Source organism: Coregonus clupeaformis, chromosome 24 (assembly GCF_020615455.1).
Source record: "Coregonus clupeaformis isolate EN_2021a chromosome 24, ASM2061545v1, whole genome shotgun sequence".
Taxonomy (NCBI): Eukaryota; Metazoa; Chordata; class Actinopteri; order Salmoniformes; family Salmonidae; genus Coregonus; species Coregonus clupeaformis.
Genome location: NC_059215.1, coordinates 30,505,368 through 30,526,043, shown reverse-complemented (window position 1 = coordinate 30,526,043; position 20,676 = coordinate 30,505,368). Strand labels below are relative to the sequence as shown.

The following is a 20,676-nucleotide window of genomic DNA, read 5'->3' as shown; positions in this document are numbered from 1 at the left end:
CTGAAGTTTGCTAGAGTGCATTTGGATGATCCAGAAGAGGATTGGGAGAATGTCACATGGTCAGATGAAACCAAAATATAACTTTTTGGTAAAAACTCAACTCGTCGTGTTTGGAGGACAAAGAATGCTGAGTTGCATCCAAAGAACACCATACCTACTGTGAAGCATGGGGGTGGAAACATCATGCTTTGGGGCTGTTTTTCTGCAAAGGGACCAGGACGACTGATCCGTATAATTTTGAGTGAAAACCTCCTTCAATCAGCAAGGGCATTGAAGATGAAACGTGGCTGGGTCTTTCAGCATGACAATGATCCCAAACACACCGCCCGGGCAACGAAGGAGTGGCTTCGTAAGAAGCATTTCAAGGTCATGGAGTGGCCTAGCCAGTCTCCAGATCTCAACCCCATAGAAAATCTTTGGAGGGAGTTGAAAGTCCGTGTTGCCCAGCGACAGCCCCAAAACATCACTGCTCTAGAGGAGATCTGCATGGAGGAATGGGCCAAAATACCAGCAACAGTGTGTGAAAACCTTGTGAAGACTTACAGAAAACGTTTGACCTGTGTCATTGCCAACAAAGGGTATATAACAAAGTATTGAGAAACTTTTGTTATTGACCAACTACTTATTTTCCACCATAATTTGCAAATAAATTCATAAAAAATCCTACAATGTGATTTTCTGGAGAAAAAAAATCTCATTTTGTCTGTCATAGTTGACGTGTACCTATGATGAAAATTACAGGCCTCTCTCATCTTTTTAAGTGGGAGAACTTGCACAATTGGTGGCTGACTAAATACTTTTTTTCCCCACTGTAACACAGCTGTCAGCCAATCATCATTCAGGGCTTGAACCACCCAGTTTCTAATATGGATTGTATTATTATTTCAAGAATCTGACTATATTTTGACTAGTATTTTTGTCATTAGTTTACATTGTTCTGCTAAAAGAGCAAAGTAAATTGTACTACCAAAGAGGGTATAGTTGCTGTAACATTGACCTTGACCAAAAAATGCAACCAGGCACATATCAGGAGCTACATCAATATTTCCATGATAATGACACAAAGACAGAGAGAGAGAAAGACAGGTGCTTCTGAGTTAACAGCTGCTGTGTATGGTTGCTGGCTGAACAGCAACAGCATACAGAACAGTGCAGCCAGCCTGTCCTTAACCAACCCCTCTTGCCACTACCCCTCCACTCAGTGCCCTCGACCATTGGTTGCCCTCCTGTGGATCACATAACAGCAGCCAAACAACTGCCAGGGGTAATGCTGGCCCGGGTCCTGCATGGCTAAACCTAAATCAGGCCTGAACTTGATCCAATGACGTCCCTCCTTTTTCCCTTTCTAACACTCTCTCTTATCACAAACTGTGACGGCTCACATTTTCTCACTCTCTCTTGGTCACACTCTTTCAGCCTTTCATATGGCCTCTCTCTGTATCTCACTCTCTCTAGGGATGTTTTACCCTTCACTGTGAAAGCAACTATCCTCTAAGATCCCTCCTTCTTGTATAAACTGACCCAAAGTGGCACTGTCTGCTTTCCAATGGCTCCCTCTTTCTGTCACTGTGGAGTTTTCTGTAAAATCTGTGAAGGTGGAAAGGAGAAGATGATTAAAGAGAGAGTGAAAGAGAGAAGACATGAACCTCACATACAGGGGCTGTAAAATATATTTTACAGTGCAACCCTAGCCCTGGTCCAGTCTGCCAGTAGCATCACATGCTTTCTCAGATTGTTTACTTGCACTCATTTAGTCTCTCTCAGTCTAAGCTCTCACCCGCCTCCTCCCTGCCTCTAGCCCTCCCCTTCTCTCACCCGCCTTCCACTTCTTTCCTGGTCAGTGTGATCGTTTGTTGGCGATAAGATCCAAGGCTGAGACACAGCAACAGTGCGCCAAAGCAAGGTGAAGAGGGGTTGCTCTTTTTTGTCTATCTTGTTTTTCTGAAGGTCCACTCTCAGGACAACTGTGAGTACCTGAAGGCTTCAGAACGTCTGGGGTCAAAGAGGACTGGCTATTTGGGTCAGACAGGGGCGGGGTGGGGGGGTAATTTAGACCCTTGACTTGGGTCAGGAGCGGCCATGCAGAATTAAGTGAACTCTAACACAGATTTTGCAGACAGACTTCTAGAATACAAAAATGTTTCGAAATGCACGAAAGGAATGAGCATTGGTAACATACCAACTCAGGCTGTTGTGGAAGGGAAAGTGAAAGGGATTGTGTTAATGGCATGTGGTACTGTATTAGGATACAAATAATTGTAATCTCTCTCAATGCCTTTTGAGATGATGCATTAGGGTATTGGCCATATAAGACTCCACAAGTTAAATTTGCAAACATCTCCGCCATAAAAGACAGACGCAACTCCATATTTGGACAAAAATTCACACTGTACTCCTTGATAATATGTATGCACAAAGTTTCTTTGTGCATACATATTATCAAGGAGTACAGATCCAAGGCTGAACAGATCCAAGAAACTAGTTTCTTTGTGCATACATATTATCAAGGAGTACAGATCCAAGGCTGAACAGATCCAAGAAACTAGTTTCTTTGTGCATACATATTATCAAGGAGTACAGATCCAAGGCTGAACAGATCCAAGAAACGAGTTTCTTTGTGCATTTTTTAGAGTACAACACTCAAAAGGTATTGTCAAACTCTTTTACATAAATGTCTCATAAAGTGGTTAATGTAATGGATGTGTCTGTTTGACAGTCCGCCGAACTGTGTTTGGAGGTCATTAAGGACGTGGCGACATGGTTGCTGATGTTGACCAACTGCCAGTTTCCACCATTTTTCTTGGCTTCAGTGTGTGTGTGTGTGAAAGAGAGAGAGAGAGAGAGAGAGAGAGAGAGAGAGAGAGAGAGAGAGAGAGAGAGAGAGAGAGAGAGAGAGAGCAGCAGTGGCCTTGCCATTCATGTTAATGGAACTTATCTGAATCTGAGAGAGAGACTGAAAGAGAGAGAGAGAAAGAGAGAGAGAGAGAGAGAGAGAGAGAGAGACCGTATTAGACTGTTGCAATACAAACAAATACCCTAAATTAGCTGAGGGGTATACTACGATGCAAGCTAGATTTACTCAGGGTTTTCTCAAATTAGCCAGCTTCAGTTAGCTTCACATTCCAGCTCAGGCTTCATCCGTATTACGACGGTGGATATTGCTCGTCAGCCTGCCGCAAAAGGCGCCCACATACTAGGTTTGTTTTGCTCCTAGCAGAACTCAGCTAGGCGAAAGTCTAGCATACTCCGCTTGAAAAACTTCGCTTGAAAAACAAGAAACAAATGGCAATATTAATGTTTGTCCCTCTTGAGACGCCGTAGCAACAACATAGCCAGTATACACTTCCTCAAAATAGTCAGAATTAATCTAAATCTGTAATTCATTTTGACGTTTTTTGCCTAGGAGGTCTTAGTTACCCATTTTTACATCTAACTTATTGTTTGGTGCAGTATTTCTCAAGTGAAAAAATGTGCATGAAAACTAGTCATCTTGTTGAATGACAAGAAACACTTAATTGAAGAATCCCGTCCATAGTTCCCACTCCTAATAGGAGTAGTACTATTGACCAATCACCGACGAAGGGGCGTAGACTTCGGCTACCCGAACTTCGACTTGCCTCAAGAAATTTTTTTGTGTGCGCGAACAGCTGAAAAAAAGTAACTGTTTCGACTGGGAAGCCTGCAGGCTTGTAACTGCGTGTACATGTCGCACGTTGCTAGTCAAATGCCAAACTCTTCATTGAGACAATGCTGAAACATCAATCCATGGGCGAGTTAGAGCCACATTTTCATTTGTGTCGAAATCAAAATGAAAGAAAAGCTATCTAGCAAATTCAGCAGGCTATGGTGTGAAATAGGCTTTTAGAAGTGCAGTCTTTATTTTATTACTTATCATTAAGGCCTTCTTTGTGCATTGGTGTGCTTATTAATGCACAATAACCTTTTTTTCCCACTCCTATGATAAAATAATTGTATTACAAAAGTTTTACTGTGCATGAAATTTCAAATGCATTCTGTCATTACTAAATGTGCAATGTGATAGGTATATATAAAAGAAATACGAACAAAGAACAGATTAATCAAATATTGAATCAGTCATCTTCCTCAAATGAATGGGATGATGATGCAATCTTTGCGAGAGGGAGGGAATAGGATTTCATTGGTCCTCAACTTGCGGCTCAGGTACTTCATTCAGGATAAATGGAGTTAGCCTGCCCTGGAGCAGATTAGTTCTGAAGGCTTCGTTTCCATAGAAATGTACCTGGCTAAAAGGTGAGCCACTTTTGGGGTGTCGGTTATCCCGAGTTGAACTCAGAGTTGACCAAAGTTCTCGGTAACTCCTCAAACCTGTTTCGTAGTATACCCCTCTGATCTAGTTTACTATAAGCCTGGGAATGGGGTCTAAAGAGTAATTAACTGTAAAAGATAACTAGGTGTCCAGACAAAGCCTGGATTTGAAGTTCATCCAAGGCACCTTACGGCACCATAACAAGACTTTTAAACCTACCTACCATAAATAACATATTGGTGCCAAGCAACTTCATGGTCACTCTCAAAGAGTCCATTATCAAATCAAGGGTAATGAGGCTTCGAAATATTCATACAGCCCACTAGACAATAAAACACTATTCTTTTAGTGATTTCAAATTAAATAAGTTCATTAAATCTATTTTAAAGGCAATGAGCCAATTCTGTTTGTCAAATATTCCATATTTGGTGCATGTAACTTCTGTAATTTGTTTACATTAAGTTTAGATGTGGCTAGCCCATAGCCACGGGATGTAGGCTGCAGCACCGCCTGATAAATCAGGAGTTGAGTTCCGAGGGAGACAGTGGGGTGAGGGTGAGTGGTGTCAAGTGCAAGCAGGGTGAGCAGTATTCCAGTAGCTCTGGAGGGGAATTGTGTGAGAGTGATGATGAATTGTGTGGGGAGGAAGGTGTGGAGAAGGCTTCTGAGTCTCGCAATGGTGGTCATGAAGCAGATGATTCTAGTCCAGTAGGAGTGACATTTTTGGAGAAAGTGGATCGCTGCCTTCTGGCTGATCCATATGTGGTGTCAAATTGGGTGGAGAAGAGGTTGGAGACTGTTTCTGCCGTCCAGAGTGAGCAGGTGCTCCGCATCACGCGACTAGGGACAATAACTGTGAATTGCTTTGCTCTCCGGAGCAGGGCACCGTTGAAAGGAGTGATAACAGGCGTGGCATTAAGTGTTGAGGAGGAAGAACTGAAATGGAAGATTCCCGGTGTCTGTGACTGCCATTTGGTGCGACACAGACCTGGTGGAGAGCGTGGTGAAACAGAGAAGACACCGTCTGTCCTGCTGAGTTTTGATCCTGCTGAGTCTTTACCTGACAAATTCAAGCTAATGTATGTGTCAATTATCCCATGAGAGCTTTTGTCCTGAACCCATTATGGTGTTTTAGGTGCTGAGCTTATGGTCAGTTTGCAGCAGTTTGTAGGAGGGAGATTCCTAGACGTGAGAAGTGTGCAGGAGGGTATGAGACAAAGGAATGTGTAGTATAGGTGGAAAAATGTATGTGTGTTAACTGTAGGGGTACTGATGGTGCTGGAGATCAGAAGTGTCCTGTGAGAGAAAGGCAAGTTGAGGTTGCCAGGATCAGAGTAGTACAGAAGGTGTCGTATGTTGAGGCAGTGAAGAGAGTAGTAGAGGAAGATGGGTCCAGGGCGAGGAATCCTGAGAGTATCCCTGTGAGTAAGCCAAGGCCAATTTGAGTGATAGGAATAACGTGTTTCAGTAAGGTTGGTTTCTTAGCGTTCATAGCCTTGGTTATCAACTGTAACGCAGAAATGGAACGTAAATCACAGAAAGTAGATATTGTGGTGGCAGTTGCAGAGAAGTACTTGGGTGTACGAGATTTTATTGCAGAAGAGTTACAGGGTGTGTTGAACGATAGTGTCCCATCCTCCCAGGCTGTTGGACTGGTGTAGGATCAGATAGGGCTAAGTAGTGGAATAGTGGTGAGGTTTTAATAGGTGTAGGGTTAGTTGTTAGGGCAATTTTTCTTCCCTTTTCCTCGTCCTTTTCCCTTCCCTTTTTGTGTCACAGTGTTATTTTTTCGATTGTTTGCCACCCCTACAGTAGGTGGCGGCATGCACCTCTAACGCTTGTTTGCAGACACCGTAATACCATAGAAGAAGAAAGGCGAGATTGTGCTTTTGGCTGTAATGTCCAGTAGCCTAGTTACTTTGCCTATGGATTTGAAATCAAATTGTATTTGTCACATGCGCCGAATACAACAGGTGTGAAATGCTTACTTACAAGCCCTTAACCAAAAATGCAGTTTTAAGAAAAATAAAGAGCTAAGAAAATATTTACGAAATAAAATAAAACTATAAAAAAAGAAACTATAAAATAACAATAACAAGGCTATATACCTGGGGTACCGGTACCGAGTCAATGTGCGGGGGTACAGGTTAGTCAAAGTAATTGAGGTAATATGTACATGTAGGTAGGGGTAAAGTGACTATACATAGATAATAAACAGCAAGTAGCAGCAGCGTAACAAAAGGGGGGGTCAATGCAAATAGTCCGGGTAGCCATTTGATTAACTGTTCAGCAGTCTTATGACTTGGGGGTAGAAGCTGTTAAGGAGCCTTTTTGGATCTAGACACTGCGCTCCGGTACCGCTTGCCGTGCGGTAGCAGAGAGAAAAGTCTATGACTATGGTGGCTGGAGTCTTTGACAACGCCTGTATAGAGGTCCTGGATGGCGGGAAGCTTGGCCCCAGTGATGTACTGGGCCATACGCACTACCCTCTGTAGGTCCTTGCGGTCGGATGCCGAGCAATTGCCATATCAGGCAGTGATGCAACCAGTCAGGATGCTCTCAATGGTGCAGCTGTATAACTTTTTGAGGATCTGAGGACCCATTCCAAATCATGCTCTGCTTTTGCAAATAGCCTTTGAAGTCCCTATTTCATCTGAAACCTTTTTTTCACAGCATTGTGCAGAGGGGGAGTTTCTGGTTATTGTTCAAATACCTAGTCACCATGAAAGAGGGAGTCTCCAGACGGACTGGTCAGTTAAGAGACATATTTTGACGGGGGAATAAATATTGTTCTATCTCTGTTCCTCACCTGTCTTTCAGATGCTTCACCTGACAACAGGACGCGTGGCGTGCTTGCTTTCAAAGCGAGTGGTGGTGGCACTGACGAACAGTGGCGCGAGGATGTCAAGCCATGGCCACCACGGTACTATTCTTTCATGTTCATTGCACTGCATGCATAATTGTCTGTAGGAAATTATTTTTGTTTATTTTCAATTAAACTGTATCAAAAAAGTATTACAATACACGTACGCCTAGTTTGTTGTGTAGGCCTACTTGTATTCAAGCAAGGTGAATTTGAAATGATATCGCCTGCTGCGGAGCAGGGTGAAATCAGCAAGGTTACTGCATTTAAACATTTTGCCATTGTGCAGACTGAAAAATGTGCTGTTTTATAATGCTATTCTACACATTTTATCATGAGGCTAAGAGAAAATGTTACCAGTTTAAAGCACATTTCCTGCAATTCTACACTTTTTGTCATGGGGCAGAGATTTTTTTTGCTGTTTAATAGCTCAGCTCATGCTTTTGTTCACATTTTGTCATAGAATTTTGCAACTTCAAAAGCACATTTCCTGCAATTCTACTCATTTTGCTACCATATGCTATCTGGGGGCCCTGGTGCATGTGCCCTGTGTCGCGTAGGAGTGACATAATCTGACGTAAGACAATGCTCTGAGGTCTATAAACCTCTAAACCCCACCTTACCACCTCTCCCTTTACCTCAACCTCCCCCTCACATATCTCATCTCCTATCTCTCCTGTACTGTAGAGGTGTCCGACTCGGTGGACATGTCACAGCCAATGTACTGGGATCGTCTGGACACCCCTCTGCCAGACAGACCATGGAAGGATGTCCTCGATTCTACGGATAAGAGCCTGAAACAGAAGGAGAAGGGTCCCTGGACTGCACTGTCCAAGGAGGAGAAAATTGCCTGTAAGCCCCTCCCCCTCGCATTCCTTCTCATGTCACAGCCTTCAATCCTGCTATTCTTAAAATGTCTCCCTCTATCCCAGTGTACAGGCTGAAGTTCAACCACACCTATCCTGAGATGAAGAGGCCCTCCCATGAGTGGAAGACTGTCATCGGTGGGATGTTCATCTTCTTTGGCATCACTGGTCTGGTGGTCTTTTGGCAGGGCCACTATGGTAAGACTTCTCATGGTTGATTGCTAAAATTGATAGACTTCCTCAAGCCAGTATCACACATGGATGGGCGATTGTTCCATCCTCAAACTTGCTGTTCCTTTTTTATCCTTTGTGTGTCCCACAGTGTACCCACCCCAACCTCATACCTTTGGTGAGGAGTGGCAGGCTAAGCAGATCCAGAGGATGCTGGATATGCGGGTCAACCCAATTGAGGGCTTCTCTGCCCAGTGGGACTACAAGAACAAACAATGGAAGTAAAGGAAGGGAATAGACCACTGCTGGAAGGAGGAACGGTTCGACTTGACACCTTGAGCCTCTGTTCAGCCAACAGCCTCCCCTCCCACCATAGCGGCAATCCATCTGAATCCATTCTTACTGTTTAAGTAATAAATGACTAAAAACTGTTTGTTTCCTTCTCTCTGAGAAAATAAGAGTAATATTATGGGCTGCTTGTCCTCAACCTAATTTCTGCTTTAGTGTTCCTGTGGTAGTGTGTCTGGTTTGGCCCCAAGTGAGTATTGTGAGATGTACCATTGCCTTGGTGGTCCTGACACATTCAACACTAACTAAAAACACAGTAGCCTATATTTGTTTTATCCTCTTGCTGTGAAACTCTTGAAAGCATATTTTTTAAGGGAATTTCTACTCTAAAATGGTCCACCGTATTGAATGTATAAAAACTGTATTACTCCATGACAACAACAAAATAAAATCATAATCCTTGTACCTTTTTGTGTTTTCCTTCCATAAAATCTGTCCTAACATTGCAAAGAATATGAGCATTTTCAGTAGAAAACTATTAAGTAGTCTAGGTGTGAAGATGGATGGCAAACAAGTTAAAGATCATGTATGGCCTGAGACTCTGAGCATCATTACTACAGGTAAGGGACACCATTAAATTAACTTACAGAATAATATTCATTTGGATGTTCTCTCCTTTAGGATCAAGTCATTAATATTTTAGAGTTTTCCTCAATGGATGTCTTCTTGCCTTTCCCCTTATCCCTCCCAAACCACCAAAATAAAATGTCAGTGTTCCAAATTGGTCTTTATTCAGTTGCACGTAATCTAAGACATTACATTGGAATAGTAAGACATAGAAACAGACCATTCAACGTGGCGTTTCTAGTTGTTTCTCTATCAAAAAACGCAAAACAAAACACAATGAATTACAAAATGCACAATGTAAAGATGAAATTTAAGACCATTTGAATGGACACAATATGCTTTACACCAAATATCATAAATAACAGTTTAAAGTCATCAGAAAAGTATCTTAAATGTTACTAAGCTATGATACTATTATAATTATTATTTAACCGGCTTTAACACAGTTGCAGCCGACAGTATTTTTCAGTTACAACACGTTTCTGGCGTCCTTCTTCGGTTACACACAGGTGCTCCGAGCGCGCTAGCTCTCGAAAACCCGGTTAGCTTCGCCCACGGCTGGGCGTGTGAACTACAATTCCGACGCTGTGTTAGAAACGTCAAAAATCATCGCTTGCAAAACAGTTTTTGAAACATATGGCCCTTATCTTTCATATCAGCGAGAAATAATCTTTCAAATAAAAAATTACACTTATCGTAACGTTAGCCGATTTGCAGAGATCCATACACTATTTGTGCCTCCAGTTGACCAACTGCGCTTCCTCCCCAGTTACGTTTACACACAGGTGTTCAGGGCACGCTAGATAGCTAATTAACACAGGTGGTCACCTCTCTCTTCCGTCTGTCTTCCGTAAACAAGCGCTGTAACATGGAGATATGGCCGTAAGGAAACGCTAACCCTTTCTTCTTCGATGAGGTTTAACGGCGGTTGGCATCCAATAAATGTTGCATTATCGCCACCCACTAGACTGGAGTATAACTTCTTCTTCTTCTTCTTCTGTGGGTTTTATGGCGGACTACATCCAAAAATTGTATTGCCGCCACCAACTGGACGTTTTGAAACCAAAATGTAAATAAATATATCCATACTTAATAGTGATTCTAACAATCCACCCTAATAAAAATATTACATTGCCAAAGCTCCCACTGCATCCTTCTTTTAGTTCTCCATATCTCCCTTCTCATGCTCTAGGACCTTAGAAGGTAGTATGACTTTTGCTAATATTCCATGTAACTCCTTTGCTGTGAAATCTTTCAGCCCCCATGAACCACTCTGCCGCAATCACAATGATTCCTAGATCTTTTCTCCACCTTGGCAGTGCCATTTATCACCATTGCGATAAAAGCCACAAAGTCCACCTTTTTAACCTTTAAAATGTCAGGACCCTCTTGGTGTAAGACAACCCCTGCAGTGAAGGCCCATCCACTACCATGGACTCTTCTGGTGCAACATTCAAACACTCAACCCTTTTCACAGCTTGTGCATATGAAATGCTCTGTACAACCCTGACTTTGGACACGTCATTCTCTTTTACCCTTGTGGGGCATTCAGAAGACGTGGCTTCATGATTCCCTCCGCAATTACAACATGTCACGTTTTCTTCACTTTTATAACACATAATATGATCTTTTCCACATCTTGTACATCTCGGCTTCTCCCTTCTGCAAACACTTTCTACATGACCAAAAGGTTTACAATGTTCACACTGCATTGTTCTTGGGATAAATGCTCTAACTCTGTAGTTAATATATCCTAACCGCACTTCATTAGGGAAAGACTCCATTTCAAAAAACTAAAGAACAGAAACTCTTCACTTTTTCCCAATTCACCACTCGATTCATCTGACGTGCTTCAATCACTCCAGGAATATATTTCATCTCTTCCAAATCTACTTCCCACGAAACGTCAGATATAACACCCTTAATGGGTGCCCGGTTCCGAAGCGACACACACAACACTTCAAACTTCTCAAATCGATTAACACACAACGCACGTTCCTTCTGATTCGCAGAACCACAAAATATCAAAACAAGGCCGCCTCTCGTGATCCTCACAAACTTCACTTTAACCAGAACTCTCTCCAGTTTGGATAACTGTTAAGTGAATTATTTAACAAACTATTTCAGTTTCTCTGTGCGTCTCCCAAAAGGTTGTAAGTCTTTTGGGATTTAAGTAACGGCCAGAGTCCCGGTCTGCATAGTCAGAGATATTTATTCATTGAGAATTCTGCCATCACAATTTCAGAGTCCATCTTTTATACTCATACGTCATACAAAAGAAATCCCTCCCCTCTGTAGGCGGGCTGTAGTTTTCCACTCTAAAACTGCTCTACTGACCTTCAGTTCACACACACACACATATACACACATGCATACACACATACATACACACACATACACACATATCCTACTCCCTGCATTACTCAGTTATTGCCGTTCTCACAATATTCTGCACCATGTTTTCATAACAGTTTCTCCCCTCCCTAAATTGGGAGGCCTCTTTATCTTAGTTTCTCAGTTGTCTTTGTTGTCTGGCCTAACTCTTACTCACATTGCTAAATAGAGGCTCAATGCCATAGCCTTTACTGGTCCTACACTCACACATTTCTAACACATTATACACAGTTTCAGGGTGTAATAATTAGTCATTAATAATTAATATATCAATTCCACCCTTTGACTAAATATTACACACATACAAAATATATGTTGTTATAGAAATGAATCACACTCATTGAAGTATATAAGTTGGTTTGCATATAAAAACATTACAGGTTCATCAGTGTTACCCCATGATTAAAAGCGTAACGTTACTTTTTAGCAATGGTAACTAGTACATCATACTTAAAATGAGACTTTAATACACAAAAGATCATTACAATAACTTTTAAACTAGAGATTTATAGTTCTAGGAAAACATCCAGTCTCAAATTATCTGGATCGTCGTCGTCCTCCACCAAACCTGGTAGGTCATATCCTTCAGTTGGAGTCCGGGATTGGGCCGTATCTCACCATCTGTTGGGAAACCGCCTTGCTCACCAACCCTCAGACACAGGGAATAAGACAACATCCACAAAGAACAAGTATACCCATAGAAGCTATAACTTCACCCAGAATAGTTACAACAATAGTTTTCCATTTACCAAATATGTTATCAAACTAACCGTTTATGGAGCTATCAATACCAGAGTTCTCAGCCAGTTCGTTCGCCAGCGTGGTGAGTCCCTGAAGCGCTTTGGTCACGGACCCGTCCGGTGCTGTATTGTTGGGGATGAAAGTACAGCACATAGATCCAAACAGAACACAAACTCCGTCCCGCTCAGCCAAAAGCATATCTAAAGCTATTCTATTCTGCCATGTCATTAAGCTAGTTGCCGCTGTCTGCTCAGCTAATCCCTTTATTGCATCACGAGTGTGGTTTATAAATCTTTGCTGGTTATAGTAAACATAATTCATCCAATCTATGTTTTTATTAATTGTTGACCACCAGAAAATACTTGATTCAAACCCAGCTGCGATCTGATTCCTAGCTTTAAATTGTTCTGGAACCCTCGAGGTACTGCTATCCCATCAATATATATCCTTTCATCAAAGGATCCCAGGAGGAGGTCCTACTTTCTACGTGACAACTCACCAGTCTCTGACACGTTAGATTTTTTGCATATGTAGGTGAGTTCACAATCTGTTATCACCACACAACCATCAGATGTCAGCACGGGCCTGGTTTTGGTTCCTAAAATCCTCTGGCTGCAACAAAGAGGAGAGATTAGTCATGGTCTCTTTAGGTGTGACATTCTCTGTGTGGGAGCAGGAGCTAAGATGCCCTACCCTGTATCCTATCCTTACTAGTCCTAGAAAAACAATAATAAGAATCCCCTGAGACTTCAAACGGAGGCAACCTAGGTCGGGGTGACTTTGTTATCAGGGGATACAGAAAGTGCAAGTTACTACAAGACTCTTTCACCACATTCCCAGGTGGCTTGCATGGAGGATAAACCTGACACAGAGTTAAAGCCTGTCAAGGGGAACGGAGTAGTTGTTAACCTTGGTTTGGCTGTCCTACAGGCATAACAGTCCTCTTTAGACCGTATACTGAATCCATTCCAACCACAGGTTAAAATCTATTTACTCCGTCTCCATCTGTACTACTTCCTTCAGGTCTATAGTTTGCACTGTCTCACTACCTCCCTCAGAGAGGTTTACTCTATAGGGTGCCCCAGTTGAAGAAGATATCTCACTTGTCAGGTCTGTAATCTGTTTTAGCATAATTCAGACTTTCAGACAGTACCTACCCTCATATGGGTCGCACTGCCATTTCTGATAATTCCCTACTTTCACAATACTACACCTGTCCCTAAACTGTGTATGGAGATTGACATATCCCCCCCGCTTGGTATAAGCAACTACATAGTCCCAGGATGTACATGGTGACATACATATGGTGATGTCCTTCCCTAAAGTCCCTAGTATTTCCCCTTTCCCTACGTCTAGCTGTCTCCTATGCCTTTTCAACTTGTGTTAGGTTAACTACCACTTCTGGCTGAAACAGGAGGGTCCGTGTGTGTTAGGAATATGGCCCCCACAATCAGACAGCTACCTACCGTCGGGAGACCTGTGAATCTCCACCCTCGCCCTGAGAACATGTCAGACGCCAGAAGCCAACCCATTGCTTCACCTTCTATCGAACTCACACAGGGATGATCAGACAGGGTAAGGGAATCTTCGTTAAGGAGCCAACCCCCGAGCCCTAGTGGTGATCGGTTCTTTCTCCTAACTCTGTGTTTGTTCGTCAGGTGTAGCTGGGTTTACCTTTTTGCAGTGAGTGACATGCACCCAGATGGATCTCTCAGCTATTCTGCTGGCAAAGGTAGTACTTGGTAGGGCCCTTCCCGCCAGGCCTGCTTCAGTCTCCTGGTTAGATAGAGTGGGTCACCTTCTCCTTTAGTTCACCTGTGGGGCACAAAACCTCTGACATACAGGTGTGGTTAATAAACTACCTTCTCACGTGTTCTGCTAGGGTGCTCTCTAGTTCTATGTCTGCCTGTCTGGTCCTGCCAACTGTGGCATTCTGTAAGGTCTTCCAAACACTTTCTCAAAGGGGGATAACCCATCTTTATCTGGGGTTACTCTAAATTTCTTCCCTTCACTCCGTGATAACTCTATAAAATCCATTTCCAATTGCTGGAAAGGGTACTTAGCCGGAGGATACTCACCCTGAGGTGCCCTTTGTCTGCCCTGGTGATTATTTTGAGCACAGATAACACATCTTGAACATTTTTTATTTTATATATATATTTTTTTATAATGAGTAATCCCATATGCCACAAAGTGTTGTCTAATCTGTTCTACCATCCATCCCTCCTTTTGACACATGTCACTGCCCATGTGTCAATATTATCACCTACCTAACAATCACTTAGGTAATATTGGTAATTTATCATCCAATTGCCATCCCTTATTTTTATTTATTGGTAAAATAAACTATCTTAAAGTCCTCCTCTCATGCCTTTAGAATTTACCAGTGTGGATGATTAATTAACACCAGAAAGTTAAAACAGAGTTCAGAGGCAATTGAAATTCCATCCCATAGTATACCAAACATTACCATTATTCTAAATATTTAATAAATGTTACTTATCCCAAGTGTTCATTAATCCTCATGACATTCATTCTAATAAGAAATCATATATATCCCAAACTCAGCCAAAACCTAAAAAACTCCATAAAATTCACTGTGTGCTCCTCTAAGACCTATCACCCTTGACCTGCTGAAAACCCCCCAAAATTGAAACAACAAGGCTTTATAAACATCATACTAGGTGTGTTTTTTTTTTTTGAAAACCCCAATTAAAAAACAACAACCAAACAGCCAGGTCATGAGGACTCCTGATTTCTCTCTTCCCCTTCTGCCTACAGTTTCTTAACTGGTGCCCTTTCCTTGCACAGTAACTACACGGTTCCTCACATTCTCTAGCAAAATGTCCCGTTTTGTCACAATTGTAACACTTCCACTCACTCCTGTCTCCACTATTACTATTTCCTTCTTGTCTGTCTTTGCTACCGTAACCTCTCTTCTCTCCTAGGTATTGACTAATAGTCTCACTGTCTCTAATTCAACACAAAACCCCATCATCCAATGTACTCCCAGCAGAACTGAAAAAAAACAAAACAGACTGTGATTTCCAGGACACTGCACCTTTGTTTCTGGCCTCACTATCTCCCCGGGAATTGGCCCTCCCTCAAGGTCCCTCCCAATCTGCTCTTGGTAAACTGCAAACCTTGTATTGCTTCTGGTTTCATAGGGTATTGCTTCTGATATGGTCTATGATTAGATTTGGATATCACCTGTACTGGAATTACCCCTTTTATTAATCCTACGTCTGCTGGACCCCGGGACCACAAATGCTCTGGAACTTCTTTTAAGTCTGACTCCTGTTGTTCTGTCAACAGGTATTCCTCTCCTCAGCATCTGCTATTCTCATCTAAATGTACTATCTGTGGATGGGCTGTGTTGATCGCCACTCACAATATTGACCCAATCAGTGATCCTCTTACCCTTGGATACCCACTGGCCCATGTCTTTCCAGTCCTCTGCTGGCTCCTTTGCTAGGGACACATGTGGGCTCCATATTTCCCTGAACAGTCTCTGACTTTGGGGCCCTAGTTCCACCTCCACTACTGCGTGGGTGTTGTCATAGTGAAACCATTTCAAGGCTATAGTCCTTTCTGTGGTTTTAAATAATGCTTTCTCATAAATTGCATCTGGACCTGGGTGTTTGTTATACCAGAGAGTACAGTGTAGGTCATCGGGGGACATTTTAGTGGGGCCTGGTACTACATCATCAGCAAGTTCCATCAAGGTTCGGGGAATATCAGTTATTCCCCCCCTAAACAAATCTTGCCTATACCAATAACATGGCTCCCCTACCCACAGACCACCATATTGTCTCTGACTATGTGTACTTTCATTCCCCTCTCAGCGGAAATGACAGCCACATTCAATTTAGTCATTACATCACGTCCTAGTAAATTTACCCGACACAGCTTAGATATCAGGATGGGTATGGTTGCCTCTCATCCTGATTGGTCATGTTTTAGGGTTATTGGGGCTGATAACCTTTCAATAAATTGATGACCAGAGGCAGACCGCACTATGATTTTCTCCCCATCAATCCTGACTCCATCTGGCTTGTCTGTTGCACAGGTTGCTGTCCTGCAGGCTCCCGTATCACAAAGGAATTTAATTTTCATACCCATTACTGTCAATGTCAAATAAGGTTTCTGTTCCTGTTGAAGTGCTAAGTCAATAGTAGCCAATTCAAACACCTCACAATTTGGATCAAAGGGTTCCTTAGTCTTCCCCCACTAGAGTCTACTATTTCTCCCTCAAGGACTAGTCACGCCTTATCTTCCTCTTCCTCACGCTCAAAGCTGGGGGATGGACTTCTCTCTCTCTCTTCTCTCTTTTCTCTCCTGTCTGACTTTCTCTGCCCTTGTCCTGTACTCCTCTACCTCTGGCTCTTCCTCACCTTCATCTTCCCTTCCTCCTCCAGCCCCTTCTTCCTCATAGGGAGGTGGGGCCGGTGGGGGGCAACATTATTCCCCTGCACTCTCCTTCTCCTCCCTACGTATTCATCATCTGGATTTTCTCTCCATGCCTGGTCTGCCAAGTTTGGATATAACCTTTCTGCCCTCTGCTCTGGGGGGAGGCACGGAGACCTCAACCTTCACTTCTCTTTCCTCTCTCACTCACTTCTCTTTTCTTCCTGCCTTCTTTCTTGGCTCTGTCCTGTCTGTTATTCTGCTCATAATGGATTGCATGTCTCTCTGAGGCTATTACACAATTCAGTTATTTTCCCAACATACTCTCCGTGATCGCCCATGGCAAAAGTGTCCTCTGGGCATCCCCTGAAACCCACTGCCCTCTAACGGCAGCCCAAACCTTACTATTCCTGTTTTGGGGTGGGTCATTCCTTCTACCGCTCTGGCCACGTCCTCTGTGTTCATGGCCTGTCTGCTAAATGGCATATTATTATTATTACTGTATACATCTAAGGTTGCTGGGGCCCCTTTCATTCCCCGCCAATAGATTAGGTAAGGCTATCAGTGGGTACTGGCCCCCTCCTACTCTCTCTCTCTCACTGCTTATTTCTCCTTTACACACCTTATGTATCTGTTTAAGCATGGATTCGAGTTTATCTGCGTCTAGACGTCCCTCAAAACCATACCTCTCCCTCCACCTGGTTACATAATGGAGATTTCTTCTATCCCTGGGATTCCATTTTAATTACATCAAGCATTTCGTCCCCAGTAAATTCTGGGACCTCTTGTGAGGATTTGCCCCCCATGGTTGGTACTGTTAAAAATCCCTTAGCCACCTCTTCTTATACAGTGGGGAAAAAAGTATTTAGTCAGCCACCAATTGTGCAAGTTCTCCCACTTAAAAAGATGAGAGAGGCCTGTAATTTTCATCATAGGTACACGTCAACTATGACAGACAAATTGAGGAAAAAAATCCAGAAAATCACATTGTAGGATTTTTAATGAATTTATTTGCAAATTATGGTGGAAAATAAGTATTTGGTCACCTACAAACAAGCAAGATTTCTGGCTCACAGACCTGTAACTTCTTCTTTAAGAGGCTCCTCTGTCCTCCACTTTACCTGTATTAATGGCACCTGTTTGAACTTGTTATCAGTATAAAAGACACCTGTCCACAACCTCAAACAGTCACACTCCAAACTCCACTATGGCCAAGACCAAAGAGCTGTCAAAGGACACCAGAAACAAAATTGTAGACCTGCACCAGGCTGGGAAGACTGAATCTGCAATAGGTAAGCAGCTTGGTTTTAAGAAATCAACTGTGGGAGCAATTATTAGGAAATGGAAGACATACAAGACCACTGATAATCTCCCTCGATCTGGGGCTCCATGCAAGATCTCACCCGTGGGGTCAAAATGATCACAAGAACGGTGAGCAAAAATCCCAGAACCACACGGGGGACCTAGTGAATGACCTGCAGAGAGCTGGGACCAAAGTAACAAAGCCTACCATCAGTAACACACTACGCCGCCAGGGACTCAAATCCTGCAGTGCAAGACGTGTCTCCTGTTAAGCCAGTACATGTCCAGGCCCGTCTGAAGTTTGCTAGAGTGCATTTGGATGATCCAGAAGAGGATTGGGAGAATGTCATATTGTCAGATGAAACCAAAATAGAACTTTTTGGTAAAAACTCAACTCGTCGTGTTTGGAGGACAAAGAATGCTGAGTTGCATCCAAAGAACACCATACCTACTGTGAAGCATAGGGGTGGAAACATCATGCTTTGGGGCTGTTTTTCTGCAAAGGGACCAGGACGACTGATCTGTGTAAAGGAAAGAATGAATGGGGCCATGCTATCGTGAGATTTTGAGTGAAAACCTCCTTCCATCAGCAAGGGCATTGAATATGAGACGTGGCTGGGTCTTTCAGCATGACAATGATCCCAAACACACCGCCCGGGCAACGAAGGAGTGGCTTCAAGAAGCATTTCAAGGTCCTGGAGTGGCCTAGCCAGTCTCCAGATCTCAACCCCATAGAAAATCTTTGGAGGGAGTTGAAAGTCCGTGTTGCCCAGCGACAGCCCCAAAACATCACTGCTCTAGAGGGAGATCTGCATGGAGGAATGGGCCAAAATACCAGCAACAGTGTGTGAAAACCTTGTGAAGACATACAGAAAACGTTTGACCTGTGTCATTGCCAACAAAGGGTATATAACAAAGTATTGAGAAACTTTTGTTATTGACAAAATACTTATTTTCCACCATAATTTGCAAATAAATTCATAAAAATCCTACAATGTGATTTTCTGGGAAAAAATTTCTCAATTTGTCTGTCATAGTTGACGTGTACCTATGATGAAAATTACAGGCCTCTCTCATCTTTTTTAAGTGAGAATTTGCACAATTGGTGGCTGACTAAACACTTTTTTTCCCCACTATATAACAAGTCAATTTAACAAGTAATTCAAAATAGCTTCACACAACAACACCTTGAATCACCCCTTCCTGTATATGTAATCTTGACTAGTCCCCCAGAATTATCTCATACTTTTACAGAGGGATTGATCCCCACAATGTAATCTTGATAATTCCTGACAGTCTCATACAACAGGAATGGGTTCTCCCTCCTCTATACAACCACCTGGAACCACCCCTCCCTGTATATGTAGTCTTGACTAGTCCCCCAGAATTATCTCATACTTTTACAGAGGGATTGATCCCCACAATGTAATCTTGATAATTCCTGACAGTCTCATACAACAGGAATGGGTTCTCCCTCCTCTATACAACCACCTGGAATTATTCATGTGACTTTTGAGCAAACATTAGGTCTCACACGTATACAACCTTACATGATTATTGGTGTTGTATCGGTAACCTGGAGTTTATAAGGCTCCAGAACGGATAGAGTTACAGCAAAATCTACAGTTGTTTGTGACGTTTGACTTTACTAATATTCTATTTCTCACACATGCTACTTTAATTCCTTCTGGGTGTACTTTTTGTATTTGTTTAACCCGGATTATTTGTTGACTGTTCAATAATCTCTTACAGGTTACATCCCATAGGTGTACTTTTAATAGTTCCTTCTATTTCAACACCGGGTAGTTTCTTTTGGTAATGGCCTATTACCGTGAATCATTACGGACCCACCACCAGGTTGACTAGTCCCCCAGAATTATCTCCTACTCTACGGAGGAGTCTATCCTCACAATGTAATCTTGATAATTCCTGACAGTCAACCCCACATTTCACTTAAAATGGCTACGCATTTATCAATTTGCTACTTTTCAATATTTTAGCAAGTCCTCAAATCAATTTCACCAAGTTAATGAATAAAGACTACTGACCTTATCCTTGCAGCCGAGATTCAATGTAGGTTTGGATTCCGTCACCGTCTCTGTCATTAATCAGGTGTCCTCTGGCCTGTTTTAACCCTTAATGTCAAAGGGCAGGACTTTCTATTTACGAATGTATCATTCGCCCGTCGACGGTTTTCAGAGTTACCTGGAATGACAGAAACAGGGTATTGGAGTCCGGCTCAGAAGGACCAAGCTGTTAAGTGAATTATTTAACAAACTATTTCAGTTTCTCTGTGCGTCTCCCAAAAGGTTGTAAGTCTTTTGGGATTTAAGTAACGGCCAGAGTCCCGGTCTGCATAGTCAGAGATATTTATTCATTGAGAATTCTGCCATCACAATTTCAGAGTCCATCTTTTATACTCATACGTCATACAAAAAGAAATCCCTCCCCTCTGTAGGCGGGCTGTAGTTTTCCACTCTAAAACTGCTCTACTGACCTTCAGTTCACACACACACACATATACACACATGCATACACACATACATACACACACATACACACATATCCTACTCCCTGCATTACTCAGTTATTGCCGTTCTCACAATATTCTGCACCATGTTTTCATAACAGTTTCTCCCCTCCCTAAATTGGGAGGCCTCTTTATCTTAGTTTCTCAGTTGTCTTTGTTGTCTGGCCTAACTCTTACTCACATTGCTAAATAGAGGCTC

At 42.6% G+C, this 20,676-nt stretch overlaps 1 protein-coding gene across 2 annotated transcripts; it reads left to right on the top strand.

Annotated features, from left to right (window-relative positions):
* Window positions 1–1,790: 1,790 nt before the first annotated feature.
* LOC121538320 lies at window positions 1,791–8,941 on the top strand. Of its 2 annotated transcripts, none has more exons than XM_041846198.2 (5): window positions 1,791–1,966; window positions 7,109–7,211; window positions 7,839–8,003; window positions 8,084–8,215; window positions 8,340–8,941. In XM_041846198.2, the coding sequence occupies exons 2-5, from the start codon at window positions 7,109–7,111 to the stop codon at window positions 8,471–8,473; spliced, it is 534 nt and encodes a 177-aa protein (XP_041702132.2). In that variant the 5' UTR covers window positions 1,791–1,966; the 3' UTR covers window positions 8,474–8,941. The 2 variants fall into 2 exon arrangements, with proteins under 2 accessions (XP_041702132.2, XP_045062808.1); XM_045206873.1 differs by having other exon boundaries at window positions 1,793–1,903.
* The last annotated feature ends 11,735 nt before the right edge of the window (window positions 8,942–20,676 follow it).